The sequence below is a fragment of the Nicotiana sylvestris genome, chromosome 2, assembly GCF_000393655.2.
Source record: "Nicotiana sylvestris chromosome 2, ASM39365v2, whole genome shotgun sequence".
NCBI lineage: Eukaryota > Viridiplantae > Streptophyta > Magnoliopsida > Solanales > Solanaceae > Nicotiana > Nicotiana sylvestris.
This window is the reverse complement of record NC_091058.1, coordinates 76,488,216-76,512,259: the sequence shown is the minus strand read 5'-3', so window position 1 is coordinate 76,512,259 and position 24,044 is coordinate 76,488,216. Positions and strand designations below refer to the sequence as shown.

General features: G+C 38.2%; 3 protein-coding genes and 1 pseudogene across 3 annotated transcripts; 3 read left to right on the top strand and 1 right to left on the bottom strand.

Annotated features, from left to right (window-relative positions):
- Nucleotides 1-865: 865 nt before the first annotated feature.
- LOC104239182 (uncharacterized) lies at nt 866-4,162 on the top strand. The gene is made up of 2 exons (XM_009793749.2): nt 866-1,256; nt 2,764-4,162. Exons 1-2 carry the CDS (start codon nt 948-950, stop codon nt 3,172-3,174), a joined length of 720 nt encoding a protein of 239 aa, XP_009792051.2. The 5' UTR covers nt 866-947; the 3' UTR covers nt 3,175-4,162.
- LOC138885098 (uncharacterized) lies at nt 3,235-4,077 on the top strand. Its single transcript, XM_070165997.1, has 2 exons — nt 3,235-3,638; nt 3,744-4,077. Exons 1-2 carry the CDS (start codon nt 3,235-3,237, stop codon nt 4,075-4,077), a joined length of 738 nt encoding a protein of 245 aa, XP_070022098.1.
- Nucleotides 4,163-4,913: 751 nt separating the features above from the next.
- Nucleotides 4,914-6,460, top strand: LOC138885097 (uncharacterized). Its single transcript, XM_070165996.1, has 3 exons — nt 4,914-5,270; nt 5,357-5,567; nt 5,916-6,460. The coding sequence occupies exons 1-3, from the start codon at nt 4,914-4,916 to the stop codon at nt 6,458-6,460; spliced, it is 1,113 nt and encodes a 370-aa protein (XP_070022097.1).
- Nucleotides 6,461-8,614: 2,154 nt separating this feature from the next.
- Nucleotides 8,615-23,149, bottom strand: LOC104211579 (tRNA(His) guanylyltransferase 1-like; annotated as a pseudogene).
- Nucleotides 23,150-24,044: the final 895 nt, after the last annotated feature.

Below are 24,044 nucleotides of genomic sequence, written 5' to 3'. Positions count from 1 at the left end.
AAACAGCACGAGGGGTCGATAATAATAAGCTCCATGGCCGCCCTAGAAATTACAAGATATTGGATACTTGAAAATATACAAGGTTTGACAAAATCAGTTAAAGAGGATGCTAAAAGAACACTCTTGAATTGCCAAAGTCATCAAAACCTCGACACTCTTTGGTAAATGATCATACAATTGAAAAAGATAAAGTTACTATCTAAAAGTAATTTGAGTGAGAGACGCACATCATAGACACACCATAAGTTAAAGACATAATCAAAGTTGTTCAATGTCTATTACACATGATTTCTGCCCCTCGGTAGAAACAAAATCTCAAATTCAAGAGGTATGCATTCTATTTTACTGCAAACTTAATTTAATTATAACTTTTATTACAATATGTATTTGATAAAAAGTTACTTTTACATTAGTCACTGGTACATTGACAAAAATATATATATGAAATTATCTTAGCACAAATTTAGAAATCAAATAGAGGACTATCAGAGATTTGAACTAAACATATTTCATCACTTAAGCTGTCTTGCACTATTTGGCGAATATAGCTCATTTTGAGGTCCTTTTAAAAAGTTTCTGAATGATATTAGGATGATATTTCCATTGAGAATCAGCAGAGAAATAATTAAATCAAAATATAAATTCAGACACAAATTAGTCACATAACAGTTGGGCACAGGCTTAGCCGGGCATACCTTGCTAGTTTTTTTATATTTGATAGTTAAAAGGGATAAAATAATATTTTTATTATAACTATCTTAACGTTTAACTTCGTATTCTATTTCCGACTAATCCAGGTATTACTACAGTTAAATATTCAAATCAATCGAGGGACTTCCGCAGAACTCCTATACATTCCTTACAATAGACGTCATTCTATTCAATTCTTTTATACCTATAAAAAACCCGACCCATTTTCCCATTTCCCTCAACCACCATAACGAACCATGAATGTAAACGTAGCACCATCCTCCTCCATCAATTCTCCGGCTACTTTTTCGGTTAACCGGCGGTCCAGTGTCGCGGGGATTCCAGACCCTTTTCTTCTCTGCTACCGGAAAACTAAAGTGTCCGTCTTTTCTTCTTCTCTTGACAGGAAAATCAGAGCTACAAAAGGCATAGTTGTTGTTGCTGCTGTGGAACTGAAAGAAGCAGAGAAAAAGACAAGTAATCCAGTGAGAATAGTGAGTCTTGTTGGAGAGGATAGTGTTAGCCCTCTCAATTCTGCTCCTTGGCTAGATGTCATGCTTCACGCTGTGAGTATTTTGCAACTTCATTCACTCTCTTTGACTCCAAATTTATATTGTATGTATTAATGAGTTTGAGTTTTGTGTCAGTGTAAAAAGTATGTACACAATCAGTCACTACTTTAATAGTATTGATTGGTGATCTTTAATAAATGATAAGTAATCTGTTATAATAAGTTAAATTACACCGATGGTGTAAAAAATTAATTATACTGCAAGTGCGTATAACTTATCATGTATTGGTACATATTGTTAAATTAGTTACATTGATATTCATATCGGTTATTTTAAAATCTTGAACTCGGTGCTTGGGAAGTTTCATGTGTTTCAACTGGGAGTATGAGGTGCTTTAGCTCAAACGAAATGTGGAACCATAATCGAGTATTTTTTGGATGTTGGGCTGACAATTATTGGAAATGATGTATAATATTTAGAAAATATTAAACTTTCGCTGATGTTGACAGCTTGAAATTGAGGCAGTGCAATTCAAATTTCTTGGAGAGTTGAAATTTTCTCAAAGTTCAGTGTTTTGTTTTGTATACAATGGAAAGGGTTGATGATTCTAAGGAGTTTATCCGCCTTTTTCTTTTTCAAATATCACATTAGTAGAGGAAGAGGGTCATTAGTTTATAAGGAGTTCTAGTTTTTTGGAGTAAATGAGACCAACTGTGTTTTACCAAGTTCTGGCTTTGAAGAGTTTGTAGATGTTAGGGATTATTTTCCTGCTTTTCTCTTCAAGGTGGGAAGGAGGATGAGTATTTTCTGATTCTCTTAGATCCGTTTTCTTTTATTGAGTAATATTGTCAATAGCGCATTGTGGCAGCCTGATTAGAACAAGGTTGTTTTGCATTTCTACCTATTCTTTCCTCGATATTCTTATTAGAAAGTAAAGAGGAAGCTCTCACAATTTGAAGTAGTTTTTTTGAGTAAATAAGAAACAAGAAACTGAACAAAGGGATAAAATATTTGACATATTACTACTTGATAGACAGATGAAGTTCTGTTTTACTGTAACATCATCATGAAAAGTTGATGATGAGCAATGTCCGCTGCTTGTTGTGCTGCTCTCAAGAGGAACTTGTGAGATTTTCAGTATAACATGATAACCTGCTGAACAGAAACATTGTAATTACCAGAGAAAAAGAAAGCAAAAAGTATTATGTAATAGTAGGGAGCAAAATGGGAAGAATGTAATATGCATCTACAACTTCTACAATGTGGAAAACCAAATGACCAATTATTTATGAATAAGTTCCGGCCTCTTATATTTTCTGCTAGAGACTTTTCAAGTAGGAAGGAGGTCCTGGTGCTCATTGTAGCACTACCCAAACACTACTCTAAAATCTCTCTCTCCCCCTTCTATGTATATGCACACAAGAATATTCTTATTAGACATTAGAGTAGAAATAGCTTGTGTATTGTGAGAACATTGCTTCCCTTCACAGTTATGAGAATATACATATTAGATTGTACTTTGTTGACGATATTGTACCTTGTTTCCTTTTATAAATGCAAGGCAGAGAAACTGAAATGGGTTGATGAAGAGATTGAAATGATTGTCTTTTCTGACAACTTTATTAATTCTCAAGATGAAACTGTCAACCACGTTAGAAATGAGCTGGATCGTGCTGATATTTTGGTGCTGGTTGCTGTCTGTAAGGAAGGATCGGTCAACTGGATACAGACTAACAGCCAGAATGTCCCAAACATCATATGCTTTGACTCCTCTTCGGCACTGAGAAACAAGCTGGGCGGAATTTTGATTGAAACTGAAAAAAGAGGAGACATATTCAGCAGTTTACTTCCATTTTCTCAATCTAAGAAAATGAATGAATCTGTAGAGATAGCCCGAATAGTGTCTGAGGCTTGGGAAAGGCATAACTCTGATGACATACGGTTCTGCTTATTAGTTATAATTAATGCTTAATGAACGCCGGTTTCAACACTACAGAACCTTAGAGCAAAAGGATTCTCCACCCTGAACTGCATGGTGACAAATTGCGGACCTCAGCTATTGAATTGTCTACTGGATCCTAATTATAGGAAGGCACTTCAGTGCTTGAACCAGTGCAGCCCTGTAGATCAAGTATGCAATTATCGGTGTATTGCTTCATATAAGAGTCAATACCTGGAAGAGTTTTCTCTCTGTGTACTACAGAAGAATAACTGTCTTGAGCTCGACGCAAATATCCCTGAAAAACCTTATGTACCTCCAATGACCGAGTTTCGAGGGGAAATATTGTCTTCTGAACTTGCTGAGGACCTTTTTGTGGGTTGGTTAGGGACATTGAATTGGAGTTGGCGCGTTGTAGCAGGGCAGAATCCAGCTTATGATCAATTTCCATGCCAGTACCAGCTATACTATCGGGGAAAAGCTAGAGGATCATTCTGGTATGAGCCAGTTTTCCAGGTAAGAACACTTTAAGATAACTTAGTCTGGAGAAGGCGCAAGTATAGAGTGAAAAGAGGAAAACTTCCTGGAACATTTCAATTCAGTGTATTGGATAATGGAGTTGTTTCAATTGAGTCCTGGACAATTGTGGATGTTTCTGATGATTTAAGCTGGGGTTTGTTTCACTATCATGGAGCTGCACGAGTGGCGGGGCAGTCATATACCGGGGCGGTTCTTGTGAGCCCAGATGGCCAATATCCAGCTGAGAGGAAAAAAGAAAGGTTGGTATCTGCATTGGATAGATGTGGCATCAAAGAGTGGGAGCTATTCAATGTTGATAAATGTTCATGTGAAGGTCCACCGTTGGGGCTTCCAGAGAGGTCAAGTTTGCATTCTAAGATTGAAGTCCAAGAGGACAGGACACATTCTTCAGTATAGGAGCCTGCAATTTTTGTTAAAACTTAACTTGTATTTTGTATATTTTATTGATAGGTCAATCATGGTAAATGGCTGTTGTTACATCCTCTTTAAACCAGATGGAATTCAAATAAAAAGTATTAGAGACGAGAGAGATGTTCTTGCAAAATTATAGCGTACTCATTAAGGAAATGACCTTTTTTTTTGTTACAGATGATTAAGGGATGTTTTTAAGTTTCATTAATCTCAAGTAAGGGTGTACATGGATCGGGATGGTTCGGTTTTTATCAAAACCAAATCAAACCAACTATATCGGTTTGGATTGGTTCGGTTTTGTCGGGTTTTTGGGTTTTGGGGTTTTTTTTGTTACATGAATATGATTTCAATCTTACTTTGTTAAAATTATAGATAAAGCTTTGATAAGTGAATATACGTTTAGTAAATATGAAAAAAATTGACAAACATATGATCTATTAAAATATTCTAATGGGAGAATTTTTTTAGTAACACATGATAGTTATTTTCTTAGTCGTCTAACAATAATTTTTCGTTAATTTACGCTTTCAAGGTTAATACATGAGAGGATCCCAAATATTTCTACATTTTCTAAAGAAAATTCACATAAAATCTTAAAAATATAAATAAAATTTATATATTTATATGTCGGTTTGGTTCGGGTTTTTTTACTCAATACCAAACCAAGTCAAACCAAACCTAGTCGGGTTTTTTAATAGGTTTAGTTTAATTTTTCGGTTTGGTGCGATTTTCCGGTTCGGTTTGAACACCCCTAACTGTAGATTAGGTGGGGCGCCTTGACTGAGGATAAAGCTCAGGAGTTGGCAGGAAGGTTATCGGCAATGGGAGCTTGGAGAAGTAGTGGGGACGCAAACACTATGTGGTCGACGACGGCAGACAGCATAAGGAAGGCGGCGACAGAGGTGTTAGGTATATCTTCTGGACGCACCGGTGGCCACAAAGGAGACTGGTGGTGGAATGCCGGTGTCCAAGGTAAAGTGGAAGCGAAGAAGGCGGCTTACCTGCGACTAGTAGGGAGCACTGGCGAGGAGGGGAAGACAGCGAACAGAGAGAGATATATGGTTGCTAGGAAGGAGGCGAAGATGGCAGTAACGGAGGCTAAGGCAGCAGCTTTTGCTCGTCTGTATGAGGAACTAGGGAACAAAGGCGGGGAGAAGAAGTTATTTCGACTCGCTAAGGTGAGAGAGGGAGAGCGGCTCGGGATCTGGACCAAGTGAGGTGCATAAAGGATGATGACGGCAAAGTTTTGACGGGGGAGGACCAGATTAAGAGGAGATGGCAGTCCTACTTTCATAGACTTCTAAATGAAGAAGGGGATCAGGATATTACACTAGGTGAATTGAGGAATGCGGATAGCCCCCATGAATTAAGTTATTGTAGGGACATTGAGGTCGATGAGGTCATGGAGGCAATGCGTAAGATGAGGAGGGGCATAGCTACCGGGCCAGACGAAATTCCGGTTGAACTTTGGAGAGGTGTGGGTAGAGCAGGCTTGGAATGGTTTATTGGGTTGTTTAATGTTATATTCAAGACTACTAGGATGCCTGAAGAGTGGAGGTGGAGTACAATGGTTCCGTTGTATAAGAACAAAGGTGATATCCAGAGCTGTAACAACTATAGGGGTATCAAATTACTGAGCCATACCATGAAAGTCTGGGAGAGAGTGGTTGAAATGAGAGTGTGAAGGACGGTGTCTATTTCAGACAACCAGTTCGGATTCTTGTCGGGGCGATCTGCCACAGAAGCTATCCACCTTATTAGGAGGATGGTGGAACAATACAGGGATAAGAAGAAGGATCTTCACATGGTGTTTATCGATCTAGAGAAAGCGTACGACAGGGTACCTAGGAAGGTCTTATGGAGCTTCTTAGAGGCTAAAGGGGTCACGGTTGCATACATTAGGGTGATTAAAGACATATATGATGGAGCTAAAACTCGGGTTAGGACAGTAGGAGGCGACTCAGAGCATTTTCCGGTTGTTACAGGGTTGCACCAAGGGTCGGCGTTCAGCCCTTTCCTATTTGCCCTGGTGATGGATGTCATAACGCATAATATTCAAGGGGAGGTGCCATGGTGCATGCTATTTGCTGATGACATAGTCCTAATTAACGAGACACGATGCGGCGTCAATGAGAGGCTAGAGGTTTGGAGACAGGCCCTTGAGTCTAAAGGGTTCAGATTGAGCAGGACGAAGACGGAATACCTCGAGTGCAAATTTGAGGACGAGGTGATGAACGAGGGAGTAGAAGTGAGGCTTGAATCTCAAGTCATACCTAAGAGGGGTAGTTTCAAGTACCTTGGGTCAGTTATTCAAGGGACCGCGGAGATCGACGAGGATGTCACACACCGTATAGGGTGGGGTGGATGAAGTGGAAGTTAGCGACGGGAGTCCTGTGTGACAAGAAAGTGTCACTGTTACTAAAAGGTAAGTTTTATAGAGCAGTAGTTAGACCTGCCATGTTGTATGGTACCGAGTGTTGGCCGGTTAAGAACCTACACATCCAAAAGATGCAAGTAACAGAGATGAGGATGTTGAGGTGGATGTGCGGGTATACGAGGATGGATAAGATTAGGAATGAAGATATTCGAGAGAGGGTGGGTGTGGCCCCAATAGAGGACAAGATGCAGGAAGCACGACTCAGATGGTTCGGGCACATTCAGAGGAGGTGCACTGATGCACCTGTGAGGAGGTGTGAGCAATTGGCGGTAGTGGGTACGAGGAGAGGTAGAGGGAGACCTAAGAAGTATTGGGGAGAGGTAATCGAGCAGGACATGGCGCGACTTAGGATTACTGAAGACATGGCCCTAGACAGGGAATTGTGGAGGTCGAACATTAAGGTTGAAGGTTAGGGGGAAGTTTTGAATATTTCTACAGCGCACTAGAGTGAGACTAGCCCGTTAGGAGTTAGGCTTAGGTTACTACTGGTTAGCTACTGATGCAGGGCTTTATACGCTGGATATTAGTTTACCTTCCATCTCTCTCGTATTTCCTATATTCTCTTATATGGCTGTTATTTTGCTATTTTAATTTCTTTTATGTATGTTATGTATTTTATGTTATTATATTATGAGTCTATCAATAGTACTACTATATCGTCACTTGGTGCTTTCTTGAGCTGAGGGTCTCCTGGAAACAGTCTCTCTGCCCCTTGGGGTAGGGGTAAGGTCTGCGTACATACTACCCTCCCCAGACCTCACTTGTGGAATTATACTGGGATGTTGTTGTTGTTGTTGGTTTGAACACCCCTAACCTCAAGGGAGGCTAAGTGCCATGTTATAATTCATAAGAAGAATGAAGGAAAAGCTTTTAACTGAATTTTCTGTGTATTCAAAATAAGCACTGTACGTGAATTTAAACAAAAAGAATGAAGAAAGAATGTAATCCTATTTGTACACCTGGCTCCAATCTACCACCTAATGTATAACTAACTTAGAAAAGGAATATTCTCTAAAAACAAATCTATCTAAAATATTTACACATAGGCAGGAAAGCTTCCTGATGGTGCAAATGGAGTGTTTTGACATAAATACCCTTCCTGCTAATAAAGAATGGCTAGGATTAGATCTATCACACACTCAAATAAACGGTGGTGATTGAGGCCGTGTTTTAAACCTTGTAAAGTCCGAAATTTTGACTGTGCCTGCTTTCTTCTTCATTTGTTCTTCTCCATCTGAAGAACATTTCTTTCCCGAATCACCATCGGGCAACTCATCTGAAATCCTAATGCCAACATGCCATTTCTATAAATTTGAGGGGAGGTCCACGTGATCATCCTTCAATTTACCCCTTTTTTTTTTCTTTTCCTTCCTTATGATGATGATGTACTTCAAAATGAATGGAAGGCTAATTCTGATTGGACCTGTGTTTTCAATATTCCAGATAGTGATATATTGTTAGTCAATGTGTATTACTATAATAAATAACGAAACGAAACAGTAACCTTTCTGAAACAGAAAACAGAAAGTTAGCAGCAACAGAATATCGAAATAATATCTGGAAAAATAATTTTGGAATAAATCGAGCCCACTGAATGCACAGTGTATCCTTAAGAAAATTATTTCTTTCAAATATCCAAAGTGTTGGAATATTATCCTCCCCGAATAGAACGACTTTAACTCACCAGCGTATTGGTTTTAAAAACTCAGATGACCTGCGAACCACTTAATGGCTGTAAATTACACTGGAATAGATTTGTGCGGAAGAAGTAGTCTTGAAGTTTAGAAAATTCGTAAGGAAAACTCTGAGGAATCAAACGAATTTATAGTCGATGGAAGTACTATTTCTGAAAGTTCACAACTCTTCAGAACAATCACTTCAAAACGGGAGGGAAATTTAAATAAAAATCCAAGAGGAAAATTTAAATAAAAATTCAGAATAGTCTGCGCACGAATTCGATTCGGGTTGGATATTTGGATAATTTAATTAATATTTTATTAAATAATTAAAGAAATTTTGTCCAAAAAAATTAATCAATCAATCTATCCAAATCTGAAGCTGACCGACGACGACGCGACGCTTACCTTCTTCTTAACTCTTTAAGATCTAGAGAAGAGCAATTATATATATACCCATCAAAAGTCTTTTCTTCCTCCAATATGGAACAATGTCCCTTTGTCAAGGAGGAAAACTCAAATATTTTATTTTCCCCGATTTCCCATTCACCCTCTTTTAAGGTAAACCAAACTTAAAAAGCCCAACACATATTACTTAGGGAGCAGCTCCTCTTTCAACATCAAGACAATCGAAGCATTTTATTGCTATGGGGCCGCAAAATCGTCAGCAATGGCTCCTCCTCATCAAGTATTCTTGGATGTTCTTTCCAAAAGCTCGTGTCAATTATATTACAGTGTTCAACAACTACTTCGTCATTTCCAGCTAGTTCATCCTGCATTAAAAAGCAAAAAAGAAGATATAAGAACAAGTGATCACCCATTTCACCAGTCTGATCCGCACCAAAAGTCAAAGCAATGGTACGTATTGTGAATGAACCTGTGTGCCGAGTGTAGCTTCTGAATGTGAAGAATACAGATGAGATCGAGAACAAATTACACGTTTGAGATTGAAACTTCTGATGGATTCAAACGAAAACATGCTTGTGATGGATTAATTATTTCATTAATGACAAGAACCAAAAGCCACTTCTTAAGGTAATATTCAAGTGGAGGAAAGACCATATTTGTCTCTGTACTTTGATAAATTGTTCACGTTTACCCCTCGTTCTACTTTCCGTCCAATTACGCCCCCACCGTTAACAAAGTAAACAAAATCACCCCCAACCCTAACAGATTTCCACCATGGCAATGGGACCCCTCACTTAAACTGCCAATTGGGCAAATAATCTTACCCTAATTTTAAAGACCTGTTGTTCTTCACTATTGCGAATCTAGTTTGAGTTACTGAAAGGATCTTTGAAGTTTGATTGTGTTTTGGTGAGGGAAAAACGTGGGTATATCTAGAATTAATCATTATTTGTTGATGTGAAGCTGAATTGACAAAGAATATGAAAGAAAAAAATCAAGTTTACTTAGACATCGAGTTCCTCGGCGTTTTCACTATGTCAACTTCGACATCTGAGCTTCATAGAATATTTGGAGGTTTTCTGTGTGATTTGAAGCTGGAATTGAGGGGCTAAGTTGTTCCTAATGCTTGGTTGTTGTTGGGAAACGAATCGGAGCAAGAAAAAACCACCATTATTGAGCCGCTTTTAAGTATCGAAGTGGGTTTGAATTGAACTCCAATTTTTGTATTTGAAATCAGCTGTGTGTTGCTAAGTATACTCGGTATTGAGTAGAAGAACTTATTTTTGAAGTTTGAGAGCATTTGGACTGGTTTGGCTCGGACTGAATCGAGTTGTGGAGCTGACAATTGAGGAAAAGTGAGGGGTCTTTCAAATTAGGGTTGATAATTTGCCCAGTTGGTAGTTTAAGTGAGGGGGTCCATTGCCACGGTGGAAATCTGTTAGGGTTGGGGGTGATTTTGTTTACTTTGTTAACGGTGGGGGCGTAATTGGATGGAAAGTAGAACGAGGGATAAATGTGAACAATTTATCAAAGTACAGGGACAAATCTGACCTTTTTCCCTATTCAAGTTGTTTACAAGTGATGCCAGACCTAAATTTATTCACAACATCCGCATGGCGGTAGAAGGACAAAACAAAAGGAATTCAGGCTTGGTCTACAATATCATCAAACATAAGATAAAAGTACTTTAAGCAGAGAGAAAGAGAGATACTTTGTCCTGGAAAACAGAGGAACCCATCCGAAACATGATTGGTAGCGCATTGTAATCAATGTCAAACTGGGCAAGCAACTCATTCTTTTCCTGAGTTTGGGTACCCTGCAGAACAAAAAGGACACTTACGGTCATTGGATGATCAAGATTAATATCATGCATACCTGCTTATATCTGATCAGAACAGGATGAGAGATATGGCAGTAACAGATCCACTGATTTATCAAGGTTAAATCAAAGTTTGAGTATAAATTTAAGTGTGCGGTCGACTTCTACAGAGCCAAATTACACAACTCAAAAGATTATTAATCTACAGTGTTATTTGTTAAAATCTCCTAGATGAGAAAAGTTACCTTTAGGAACTAAGGTTTCAGTGCCAATAGAGTTCACATAGTATGTCCACCTCTATGTTTAACGGAATCTCATCTCTGTGTAAGTCTCAATTGCCATAACTAAGTGTGCTTCCCCAACAGACATATGCCACAATAGTCAAAACTAGTGCTAGCTTGAACAAGATTCTTACTTTACCTTTCGAAAAGCTTAGTCCTCGCTATGTGCTAGGCTAAAAAAAAGATAATGCCCAATTGGAAAGACTAACTAAAGTTCTGCATCACTTATCATTTCCACTGCTTTACTTCCAGTGATCATAAGATATCCAATTTCTCAACGACTACTCTCCCCTGGCTTAAGAAGTGTGTTTCCCCAACAGATATATGCCACAATAGTCAAAACTAGAGCTAGCTTGAACAAGATTCTTACTTTACCTTTCAAAAAGCTTAGTCCTTGCTACGTGCTAGGCTAAAAAAAAGATATTGCCCAATTGGAAAGACTAACTAAAGTTCTGCATCACTTATCATTTCCACTGCTTTACTTCCAGTGATCATAAGATATCCAATTTCTCAACGACTACTCTTCCCCGGCTTAAGAAGTGTTTGCATCTTTGAACACTCCCTTTCTGACTGTACTATAAGCAGGAACGGGCACTCAAAGAACTATATATCACATTTTTTATAACTCCTAATACATCTATCACCAAACCAAGTGGGCTTATTATTGCTGAATGTATTTCCAGTCAAAGCATTAACACAGAAAACGTGTGATGCCAACAAATGTAGCGATACTTTACCACTAACACAGGCGGCAAAACTACTTCAAGGTGGAGATATGGCAAACAAACTGATAATAAATGGATATAGCACAATACGTTATACAGCTTATTTTGTTGATTAATGTCAAAAAAGGAATGTATCAAAGGCAACACCTGGTCTTTTCCAATAAACAATTGGGATTCAGAGATTTAGAGTCATCAGTCCACGTAAAAGGAAAGATGGTATTGGCAAGAATATGTCATTTCTAACAATTTATATCTCAGAAATTTAGAAGATCATTTCTTCAGCATCAATAATGTGTATGCTGAGAAAAAAGAAGCAGCTTGTACTACTTTCTATAGGCTTGTAAGCTAGATAGATCTAAAGTAATGCAAGTGAAGCTTGTATTGGATGTTGAAGTTGTTTTTCTCTTTAACATAAAATGACGTAAAAGAGAGAATCCAGCAGATTTAAGCAGCAATGAAAATTTTTCCAAACCGGTCTGTCAGTCCCCAATAATTAATTCTCGCTGACCACGTCCTATAGGGATCATCGAATCAATAGCAATGAGCCCCGTTTGAGGAGGCTCATATACGGAACGGCGCGAAATCACACATTATATTAGATCATGCTACTTCATCTGAAACAAGAGACCTGCTTTAAAATTTTAGAAATGAGATTCCACACCTTCAGAGAGCTTTGCGCTTCAGTTCTACTCTTTCCGGACTTAGCAAGCAGCCAGAAACAAGTATTGTACTGATTGTTTATGTGACCTACAAGTCAAGGTATTAAAGTTGGATTGTCAATATGGTATGATTTGTCCTTTAGCTTGGCACCAAGAAGAACACAAAAATTTCTTCATATAAACCTGATTAATTTGCGAAATTAAATAACAAATAGAATAGGAAGTACTCACAATCAACTTGTCTCCAAGCCAAGTAATCTCGAAGAATCTCAGATGACGGATAGCAAATGGATCGACCATCAAAATAAGGTGGTTCTTTAAACTCTTTCTCAGGGAAAAACTCTTTCCACTTCATCACATACATGGCAGAGAAAAGAGATACAATGGCAGAGACGATTTCACTGAAATGATGATCAGAAGAGCAAGTTAATATACCATTTAATATTACTGATAAAAAAGAAAGTCAATACAACATTGGGCAAACTAATTGGGGATTGCCCTCGTGCAGTGGCCAAATAGACTCACACTGAAACTTCAACCAATTTAATGACAAAGGTTCGAGAAATCGCTGTAAGTCAGAATTTTCTATAAATGCAAAATATTCTAGAAGGGCAATTTCACCACTCAAACAAGCCAAGCATTTTATAGGACACATTCTGACAATCTCCAGTTGGTTCCCTCTTAATATGTTTTGTTAGCTAACCACTACACTTTCCAAGGAACTTATGAAAGGTGATGAAAGAGTTACCTTGGCCGCCTCTGATATAATAGAGATTCTTTCTTCAAAACAAAGCTGAAAGAAAAAATTAATCTCTTGAGATAAACTATAAAAGGAAAAGGAAAAAGGTTATGTTATAAGTGAATCAAAGATGTTAAAGGAACTAATACCTATATTCATCGCTCACCCCATATGCAAAGATAATATCCTTAAACATCTCTAGCAAAGAAACCGCACATGAGTTCATAAGATTCAATGCCTGCTCATTATTTGGCTTCTGAAAACCATTATCTTCACAAAACCTATGATCAATCAGTCAAGATCAGGACACCAGCAATTCCAAACTAGATTTCACAAATGACATGCTCAGTATTAGACATGAGTTTATACTAGTGATATTATATATATATATAAATATATATGCATGTATTATAACCATGATGTTGTGTCTGATACATTTTAAGGATTATTGGCAACAACCAAGAATGGCTTGAATAACTGCAGTTGTTTCCAGGATATAATAGAAAACTAACTTAGCATATGCTTGGAGTTTCTTCTTTAATCCGGAATTAGAAATCCAGACGTGATAAAGAAAATAGGCATATAAGAAAACCCAACTCCCGCTGAAACATGGATTACATTATCCAGAAAATGCATACTACCTATAAATTTTCATACTCTATCAAAATAAGCAAGAATCATGCCACATCACTTTGACATGGAACTTGGGATTTGAAGCAAAAAGAATAAATCAGTCTAAAGCATATCGCAGACAAGAGCAAGTGCATCGAGTGGAAAAGGAAAAAATACAAAAGGACAACAATAAATCAAAAAGAATGATGTCAACACTTCTTTGCAAGTCAAGCAAAAGGTCATAAAACAATTAGTTAGTAATAGTGAAGATCATTGGGTAGAAAGTACAAGATACCTGTGGAAATGACAACCGTCTATCCGGACTACAATCCAAGTAGATAACATCAACTTGCTTTCACATTCGAAAGACCTCAAATACTCAGGCTTAATCTTATTAATGCCTTCTGCAAGCAAACCAAGTTCCTCAGTAAGGCATGAGTAGTTATCCAGAAGCCTTTTATTGCTATATTTTCAGAGTGAACTATGACTGCTTTCTTCCTTGGTCTTTTAACAGGAGTGCCATTTTCTCGGTATTTCGCAATATCTTCAACCAGCATTAAGATGGACAAATATAAACAAAAGAATGTGGATGGGAAGACACATAATATGAAGTACCACCCTTATAGTGATGAGCAAACTGCACCGCGTATACTTTCCGCTCTTCCTTTCCTACCCTTCTAGTGGGGGAATTTTTCATGGGTTGAGCATAGAACAAGCATCAGTCTTTTTGTGATTGAGAGGATTCACAAAAAGAGTCCTTTAGTGCATATGTCATTTTATATCAAGATATAAGAGCTACACATTACTGCTACATGAAAAAGAACAACAAATAAGATGACTCACCAAGGCTCAGAGTGTGGAATTCAATTACTACTCGCTTTGCTCTTTTTTATGCATACATTTAACTGGGTGTATATTAACATGTTAATTCGAAGTAAATGAACTTAATCCATAAAAACAGATCATTCCTCTAAACTTCTAGACTTTTTGTAAGAAAGAAAGAAGAATTTAAAGCCAAAAGGTGATCCTAAGGGAAAGTTTGTTAGCAAACTCAGAAAAAAATAGAAGTGTCTGCTCTTGAAAACATATTTGTCTCCAACTTGGTTTCTATATTCTGTTTTTGGAGAGCCTTGGGCCTACCGTCAGGAAGGTACCATCCAGCAAAACCACCCATCCCTCGCTCGGGAAAAAATCAAAACCATTTTAAATCATTTCTTCTGCCTCAACTTTTTAAAATTCTTAATCCAGTCTCTTGTTTTCTTCCCTAAAACCAATCTTCCAAAACCAACCACACACATCTATTATTTAACGAAAAGTGTGTTTCAAAATCCAAATGCCATTTTCTTCTCCAAATCTAAAAGATCTGAAAAGGAGAAACCAAAAAAAGGAGTAGTGGCACATGCACCAGCATGCTTATACAGATATATACTTCTCTAGGAGAAGCAGGATGAAGGTACCTACCTTTATCTTGATGGCACAAGACCCTTGACGAAAAATCTGTGGAAGGTCCTTGTAGTTGATACCAAACTGCTGAAAGAGTAATTCATTTTTCTCCAGCTTTTGTGATCCCTATTCACATAGTAACAACACCATCAAGCCTCGAGTTCAAAAAGTATGAGGGTAGCAAACTTGCCTTACAGCACCATTTTTCTTTTTGAGAAAGATAATAGTTATATATGAAATTCATAAGCATAAAGATTGTGCTAAGAGGAGTAGACTTGCCTTAGAGCACCCTTATGATACAAGCAGACAGACTAGGAAAGCCTAAAGTGGAAAGAAAATGTGTAAACGATTAGGGAGGCCATAATTCATCTATTGCTATGTTGTAAGGACCACAGCATATATCTGCTTACGAGAATTGACTAATTGAAAGCATATCACACAATGCAAACTCAAATTGCCCGGGAAGTGGAAAAAGAATTAAAGATTGGGAAATCCTTTTGTACTTTTTTAAGTACAGATAGGCGAAAAGACTCATGCATCTTGTGATCTTGACCTATAACTTAGAATCTCAGAATCCAAAGCTTTGGCCCCAAGCCAGTATTAGTTAGCATCAAGTAATGTGGTTCATCCTGTTAGCGGAAACGTAAAAGAAAGAACACAAGATTTAACGTGGTTTGGATCAAAATAATCCTACGTCCACCAGAGAACAATTGCCTTTTTAATATTAACAAAGGAAGGGGAGAGTTTCCAATTACACTTAAGAGAATTTCTCTCTTAATTCTCTACTCACTACAATGTGTTGTATTATTTTTGGGATGGTTTCTACAAATGAAAGATTGCATCTATTTATAGAGGTAAAGACCTCCTCTTGATGTCATTGGTGACATCAAACTACCTCTTCTTGATGTCATGGGTGACATCAAAGGAGGAAGCTTCCTCCTAGCATCCACACCAACTCTTTCCACCAACTCTTCCAATTGGCATGCCATTGTTGACTAAACATAAACCAACACCTTCAATCTCCACCTTGGTTTGTGTTTCGAGCGTGCGTGTGAACAACTCTGGCCAAAACTTCTAAGCTTACTGGGCAACCCCGTTGTAAAAAACAAGAAGAATCAAACCATTGTTGAATATACCACCTCCACCTAACAACTGTTCTCTTCGGAGTTGCATCAGTTGATGCACACCCCCGCCAAGTCCTTGCAGTGTGCAAACTTAGCGAGTGGGACTATCTTGGTCAACATATCTGCAGCATTATCGTCTGTGATAACCTTCACGACCTTGATAGTTCCCTCTTCAACAACATCTCGAATAAAATGAAATCTGACATCAATGTGTTTAGTGCGCTCATGAAATCTCTGATTTTTCATTAGATGAATAGCACTCTGACTATCACATCTAAGAGTTGATTCCAGCTGAACCAAACTCAATTCCGCTACTAAACCTTTCAACCAGATAGCTTCCTTCACCGCCTCCGCTGCTGCCATGTATTCTGCTTCTGTCGTAGACAAAGCGGCAATCGACTGCAGAGTCGACTTCCAACTAACGGCACTGCCAACGAGGGTAAAGATGTATCCAGTTGTGGACCTTCTTCTGTCAAGATCTCCTGCATAGTCAGAATCTACATAACCGAGAATTGAAATACCTCCACCACTTTTTCGAAAGGTCAGACCAACACCAGAAGCTCCTTTGAGATATCTCAATATCCACTTGACAGCTTCCCAATGCCTCTTTCCTGGGCTGGACATGTATCTACTTACCACACTTACAGATTGAGCAATATCTGGACGTGTGCATACCATAGCATACATAATGCTACCAACTGCACTGGCATAAGGAATCTTTGACATATGCTCCACCTCATCCTCGGACTGAGGCATTTGTAACTCTGAAAGTTTAAAATGAGGAGCTAATGGTGTACTTACAGGCTTGCACGTATGCATATTGAATCTCTTGAGAACCCTTTCAATATACCTCTTCTGAGAAAGATGTACAACACCGTCTTCTCTTGAAATCTCCATACCAAGGATTTTCTTTGCAGCTCCTAAATCCTTCATGTCAAATTCCTTACTCAACAGTTTCTTCAAAGCATTTATCTCTGTAATGTTGTTAGCAGCAATAAGCATATCATCAACATACAACAGTAAATAAATCATTGAGTTACCAGACATCTTCTTGTGATACACACAGCTATCAAATGCACTCCTTGAGAATTCATGTGTAGTCATGAATGCATCAAACCTCTTGTACCACTGTCTAGGGGATTGCTTCAAACCATACAAAGACTTCTTTAGTTGGCATACGTGATCTTCTTTTCCCTCAGCTAGGAAACCTTCAGGCTGATCCATATAGATTGTCTCTTCTAGATCACCGTGTAAGAAAGCAGTTTTGACATCAAGCTGTTGAAGCTCCAAGTCAAATTGGGCAACCAATGCTAGTAGCACGCGAATTGAGCTATGCTTCACGACTGGAGAGAAAATCTCATTGTAGTCAATTCCCTCCTTCTGACTGAATCCTTTTGCAACCAATCTCGCCTTGAACCTAGCATCTTCCACTTCAGGAATTCCCTCTTTCTTTCGGTAGACCCACTTGCATCCAACTGTCCTCTTCCCCTTTTGTCTTTTCACTAAGACCCATGTCTGATTCTTGTGAAGAGACTCCATCTCTTCAGTCATGGCTAACCGCCATTGTACAACATCCTTGCAAGAAGTTGCTTCAATATATGAGGAGGGCTCCAGATCCTTAATCTCTTCTTGTGCAGCTACGAACGCATATGCAATCAGGTTTGCTTGATCTATAAGGCGTTCCGGTTCTCGTGTCTGCCTCTTCTCCCTCCCCTTTGCAATTGTGTATGGTTCATTGACAGCAAGTTCTTCAAGGTCTACATCTTCTGACTCATCTTTAACCTCAGTCTCTTGATCCTTTTCCTTGGCAAGCTCCACCGGAAGCTCCACCTGCTCGTCGTTCTTGTTTCCTGAAAACTCCACGGAAACTTTACGGGGATCAAGTATAGAGGATTCATCAAAGGTGACATCTCTACTAACTATAAATTTGAGTAAAGACAAACACCAAAGTTTGTACCCTTTTACTCCATCCACATACCCTACGAATATGGCCTTCTTAGCCCTTGGTTCAAGCTTTCCTTCATTAACGTGATAATAAGCTGGACACCCAAATACTCGTAAGTATGAATAGTTAGAGGGTTCACCTGACCATACCTCATTCGGAGTCTTAAAGTCAATTGTCGATGCTGGAGATCGATTGACAATATGAGCAGCAGTGTGAACTGCTTCAGCCCAAAATACTTTGGACATTTTGGCTTGTAGGAGCATACAACGAGCCTTTTCAAGAAGAGTTCTGTTCATTCTCTCGGCAACTCCATTCTGCTGTGGGGTATGCCTGACAGTCCTATGTCTTGAGATCCCATGAACCTTGCAGAATTCATTAAACTCTTCATTGCAAAACTCCAAGCCATTGTCTGTGCGAAGATACTTGATTTTCCGCTCCATTTGATTTTCAACCAAAATCTTCCACTCTTTAAATGCTTCAAAAGCATCACTTTTTGCCTTCAAAAAATACACCCAAACCTTTCGTGAGAAATCATCAATAAAAATGAGAAGATACCTCTTTCCGCCCTTCGATGGAAGTTTAGAAGGACCCCATAAATCTGAATGGATGTAGTCTAGCACTCCTCTTGTCTTGTGTTTGCCAGTGCTGAAGCTGACCTTCTTCTGCTTCCCTAGAACGCAGTGCTCACAGAAGTCAAGCGTGCTGATCTTCTCACCTTCCAAAAGTTTACGATTGCTCAACATCTCCAGTCCACGTGCGCTCATATGACCCAGTCTCATGTGCCATAGTCTTGCCTTGTCATCATTAGATAACTGCACTGTAGATGCATTTGCAGAGCCAACAATGGTGCTTCCGGCCAATGTGTAAAGGCCGTTCTCCAGCTTGCCTTTCAGCATGACTAAAGAACCTTTAGTCACCTTCATAGTTCCTGCTTCGCTCATGTACCTGTAGCCTTGTTCATCCAGAGTACCCAAGGAGATCAAATTCTTCTTCAGATCAGGAACATGACGGACTTGTGTAATAGTCCTCACGATTCCATCATGGCAGCGAACCCGAACTGAGCCAATGCCAACTATTGCACAAGTTGCATTATTGCCCATTACTACGGTTCCTCCACTTTTCTCGTAGCTGCTAAACCAGTCTTTTCGGAACGTCATATGCAGAGTACAAGCAGAGTCTAACACCCATTTGTTTTCATAACTACTATTATTATTACACGATGTTGTTAGTACATAATCATTATCAAAATTATGTACCTGTTCAACTGTAGATGCACTCGCCTTTTCCTTGGACTTTGACATTGGGCAATCTCGTTCAAAGTGCCCCTTCTTGCCACAACCCCAACACTCTGTATTCTTCTTGTTCACACGAGACTTTGATCTGTGCTTTGATTTGGTCTTTCCCTGTTGGCTAGTCCGGCCTCTCATAAAGAGCCCACTTGCCTGGTCATCTTTATCTCCTTCAATGTGCCTCCGCACATCACTAGAGTTAAGTGCCTGCCGCACTTGCTCAAGCTTGATAGGCTCTTGCTATACATCATTGAATTCTCAATATCACGATATCCTGAAGTCAATAAAAATAGCAAAGCACATGCAAGCGTCTCCTTCTCCTTTTTAATTCCTGCAATCTGTAAGTCCATGACAAGTTTATTGAACGCATCTAAATGATCTTGTAACGAAGTACCTGACCCCATCTTAAATGTGTGAAGACGTCGTTGTAACAACATCCTTGTTGTCACTGATCGGTCTTGGTATAGCCCTTCTAGCTTTTCCCATAACTGTTTGGCCGTCTCTTCGGTACCCGTACTTACTTCACAAAGCACGTTAGGTGCAAGGGATAGTTGGATTGCACTCAATGCATCCCCTTCAATCTTCTCCTTGTCGGGAGTTGATATATCCTTAGGATACTTTCCGTCAATAGCTTGGATTGAACCTTCCCTCCGCAGTAACGCCATCATCTGGATCTTCCAGATATTGAAGTTGCTGCGTCCACTGAATCTATCAATTTCAAACTTCATGGAACTCATCTTTGCTTGTTCTTCCTCCTTGGATCGTTAAAGAATCTTGTTGCTCTGATACCAATTGTTAGCGGAAACGTAAAAGAAAGAACACAAGATTTAACGTGGTTCGGATCAAAATAATCCTACGTCCACCAGAGAACAGTTGCCTTTTTAATATTAACAAAGGAAGGAGAGAGTTCCCAATTACACTTAAGAGAATTTCTCTCTTAACTCTCTACTCACTACAATGTGTTGTATTATTTTTGGGATGGTTTCTACAAATGAAGGAGTGCATCTATTTATAGAGATCAAACTACCTCCTCTTGATGTCATGGGTGACATCAAAGGAGGAAGCTTCCTCCTAGCATCCACACCAACTCTTTCCACCAACTCTTCCAATTGGCATGCCATTGTTGACTAAACATAAACCAACATTTTCAGCATGCCATTGTTAACTAAACATAAACCAACATTTTCAATCTCCACCTTGGTTTGCGTTTCGAGCGTGTGAACAACTCTGGCCAAAACTTCTAAGCTTACTGGGCAACCCCGTTGTAAGAAACAAGAAGAATCAAACCATTGTTGAACATACCACCTCCACCTAGCAACTGTTCTCTTCGGAGTTGCATCAGTTGATGCACACCCCCGCCAAGTCCTTGCAGTGTGCAAACTTAGCGAGCGGGACTATCTTGGTCAACATGTCTGCAGCATTATCATCTGTGATAACCTTCACGACCTTGATAGTTCCCTCATCAATAACATCTCGAATAAAATGAAATCTGACATCAATGTGTTTAGTGCGCTCATGAAATCTCTGATTTTTCATTAGATGAATAGCACTCTGACTATCACATCTAAGAGTTGATTCCAGCTGAACCAAACTCAATTCCGCTACTAAACTTTTCAACCAGATAGAATATTTGAGGAACAAATCGTAAATCTTAAGCATGTCACTGTATTGAGGAAATAATTCGAGTTTTTATTGCAAAACTTAAGTAAGCACCTTAAGAATCTCTTTGGCCTCCTTTTCTGACTTTCCAGAAACCACCAACTTCCACAAACAAGTATTGTATAGATTGCTTGTATGACCTGTAAGAAGAACCAATATTCTTTATCATCAAATCTTACCCCAATACCCATGTACCAAGTAATTATAAATTGGAGATATTCAATAGGTGAACACACATTCTGTTTGTCTCCATAGAAGATATGCCTGAAGAACCTCAATTGATGCACAGCTGATAACCCGTGAATGGAATGATGGAAACACACTTAACTCCTTTTGAGAAAAGAACTCTTTCCATTTGGTTACAAATGTAGATGAGAAGAAAGACACAATAATGGAGAGTATTTTGCTGCACAGTCAAATTTCTTGTCAGCTAAGGAAAACCATGAGCAGCTTCATCTCAAATGCGGAAACTAGGACTATTTTACATATCTCACTTTTGATTGTCATCCAGATTAAAACAAGAGGGACATTTTGCATCTTATAATCCATTGTACTTAATCCAGTTAAGTTTCTCGAAAAACAAAAACATATTTCTAGTGTTGTCATCTTACAGTCAGAAGACAAATGAGTGGACAGCAAAGGTGACCATGCCTTGAGATTTCCCTAGTGCCTTCGTAAGGAAAGTTTTGTGACCAATCTCTAATTTTCCCTAATACTGTTTATTATGCATTTCCTCAAGTAAGCTACAACAAGTGGCTTTAGCGAGTTGGAGATGATTTTCCTTCTCATTAGCTAAGTGTAAAAAATGGAAGGAAAAAAAAAAAAAAATATATATATATATATATATAACTCTGAAGATGAGATGGATAGACATATCAAATAGATCAGTTAAATCATGCTAAAGAAGGGGAATGAAAAGAGGGGGCAGACCGGTGTAGAAATGAGTGGTTAAGAGAAAGATAGAGAAAGGGGAAGAGAGAGAGAGTGGATAAATTATCCAAGAGGTATTGACAAATCATAACGGAGGAAATCAATAAAAGATAAGAGGAATATCAGTATTGGATAGCTAGCAGATTCTAAATTTCACCCTTAAATGCCTCATGATACTTTCAAGTCAAAGAAAGGATGGATTATCCAACAGAATCCATAAGCATAATTGAAAGTAAACAAGTACAGTTATATTGCTACTCAAACAAGAGCCAATACAAGAGCAATGGTGTACTATGCACGCGATATATGAACGCAAACAAGACAACGTGCATCATTCAAATCACTCATTCTAAAGAACCAAAAATCATATTTTGATGAACACAGATAACACAAATTTTTGGGCTATGAAAAAGGTTACAAACCTTGCTCGCCTCTGGTAAAAAGTGGTTTCCTTCTTCAAAACGAAACTGCATAAATTATTGTACCACACTGTCAAGCTTTTCAACGGGAAAAGAAAAATTGTATAATTGTCTAATAGTAATAAACGCACCATACCTGTACTCATCACTAAATCCATATGCAAATATAACATCAGAGAATTTCTCTAATACCTTAATAGCACAAGCATTCATCAAGTTCAAGGCTTTTTCATCATTCGGCTTCTCAAATCCCTGCTTCTCCGAGAAACTAGACATATACAATGCAAATTAGCAAATCAAACAACCCCCAGAAACCCAAAAAGGAATACTTTTTCTCTAGCAGTAAGAGTTTATTCACAGTATCTACAAGACCAATTGACAAGAATCACCACTCTAATTCCGCATCAGCATTTAACTTGAACACCGACCTATACTTCAATAGAATTTTAACAGTAGATCTCTTGATTTCAACACCTTTACCTTAATCACTAAGTTAAGGCTTCATATATCAAGAAGAAAAGAACATAACAAGGCACATGCACACCACAGATATTGCATTACCTGCCAAAATCGCGGCCATCAATTTGAACAACAATGATATTTGGGTACATTACTTCGTCTTCTGCCTCAAAACATTTTACGTATTCATACTTGCTGTTCGCCATTCCCAGATGCCGTACAATTGGATTGAAAGAAAAGATTTATGTTTAAGTTATAAATGTCCCCGAAAACCTATTTTTTCTCATTTGAATTTCAGTAAACCTATGTGGCGAACCTAGTTTGCCAGAACCTATCAACCCATTCAGCGACCTCTCTTTTTTAAAAGTTACACATTGTCTATTGAGTTTGACAAGCTCGAGTCTAAGAGCTATTTCAAATTTAGAACTATATTAACAAGTCCTTTAAAATCACACCAGGTTATAGAGAATTCTGAAAAGATAAATAGGCGACGGTTTGCATTTGGAGGTCAACAGTCCAAACGCTCTCTACCAAGAAAACAAATAATAGCATGTTTGGCCAAGCTGGAAAAATTTGCTTATTTTGAGAGGTGCTTTTCAAAAAAGTTTTGGAGAGAACAAATCCACTAATGCCTATCAAATAAGAGTCCTACCGAGGATCCGGTGTCTAAGGTGTCTAGGAGCATTTTGTGTTTGGCTAGTCAATCTGAAAAGCACTTTTGAGCAATAATTTGTGTTTGGCCAAGCTTTTCAAAAAGTGCTTTTAACTATCAAATTACGAATAAGGACAAGATATTTACTTAATAGTTAATATTATATGAATAAATAAATAATCTTTTTAATAATAATTAAGTTTTTTCATTTTATTCAAGTAAAACATGAAGAAGAAGAAAAAAAGTATTTTAATTCTTTCAAGATGATTTAAATATATCAAAAAATTATTTAACAAATATAAAAGCATTCATCCCAAAAGTTACCATATATTAGAAAGTTATCCTAAAAATAAAAAGAAATATTTATACATTAGGAGAGTTCAATAATAAAATCTCTAATTCTAAGTATTAGATTTAAAATAAGTAAGGTTATTTTGATATATATCATATTTTGTTAAGGGTATTTTTGGTAAGAATAAAAGTCAAAACTGCTTATAAGGAGAAACTATTTTTTTCAGCTTCTCTAAAACTGCTTCTGCTTCTTCCCAAAAGTACTTTTTTTTTTCAAAAAAGCTTGGCCAAATGCCCAAGTTGAGGGGAAAAAAAAGTACTTTTTGAGGAACAAAAAAAGTATCACCCACACATAAGGTAGACTAATCAATCACTGTTCAAAAAA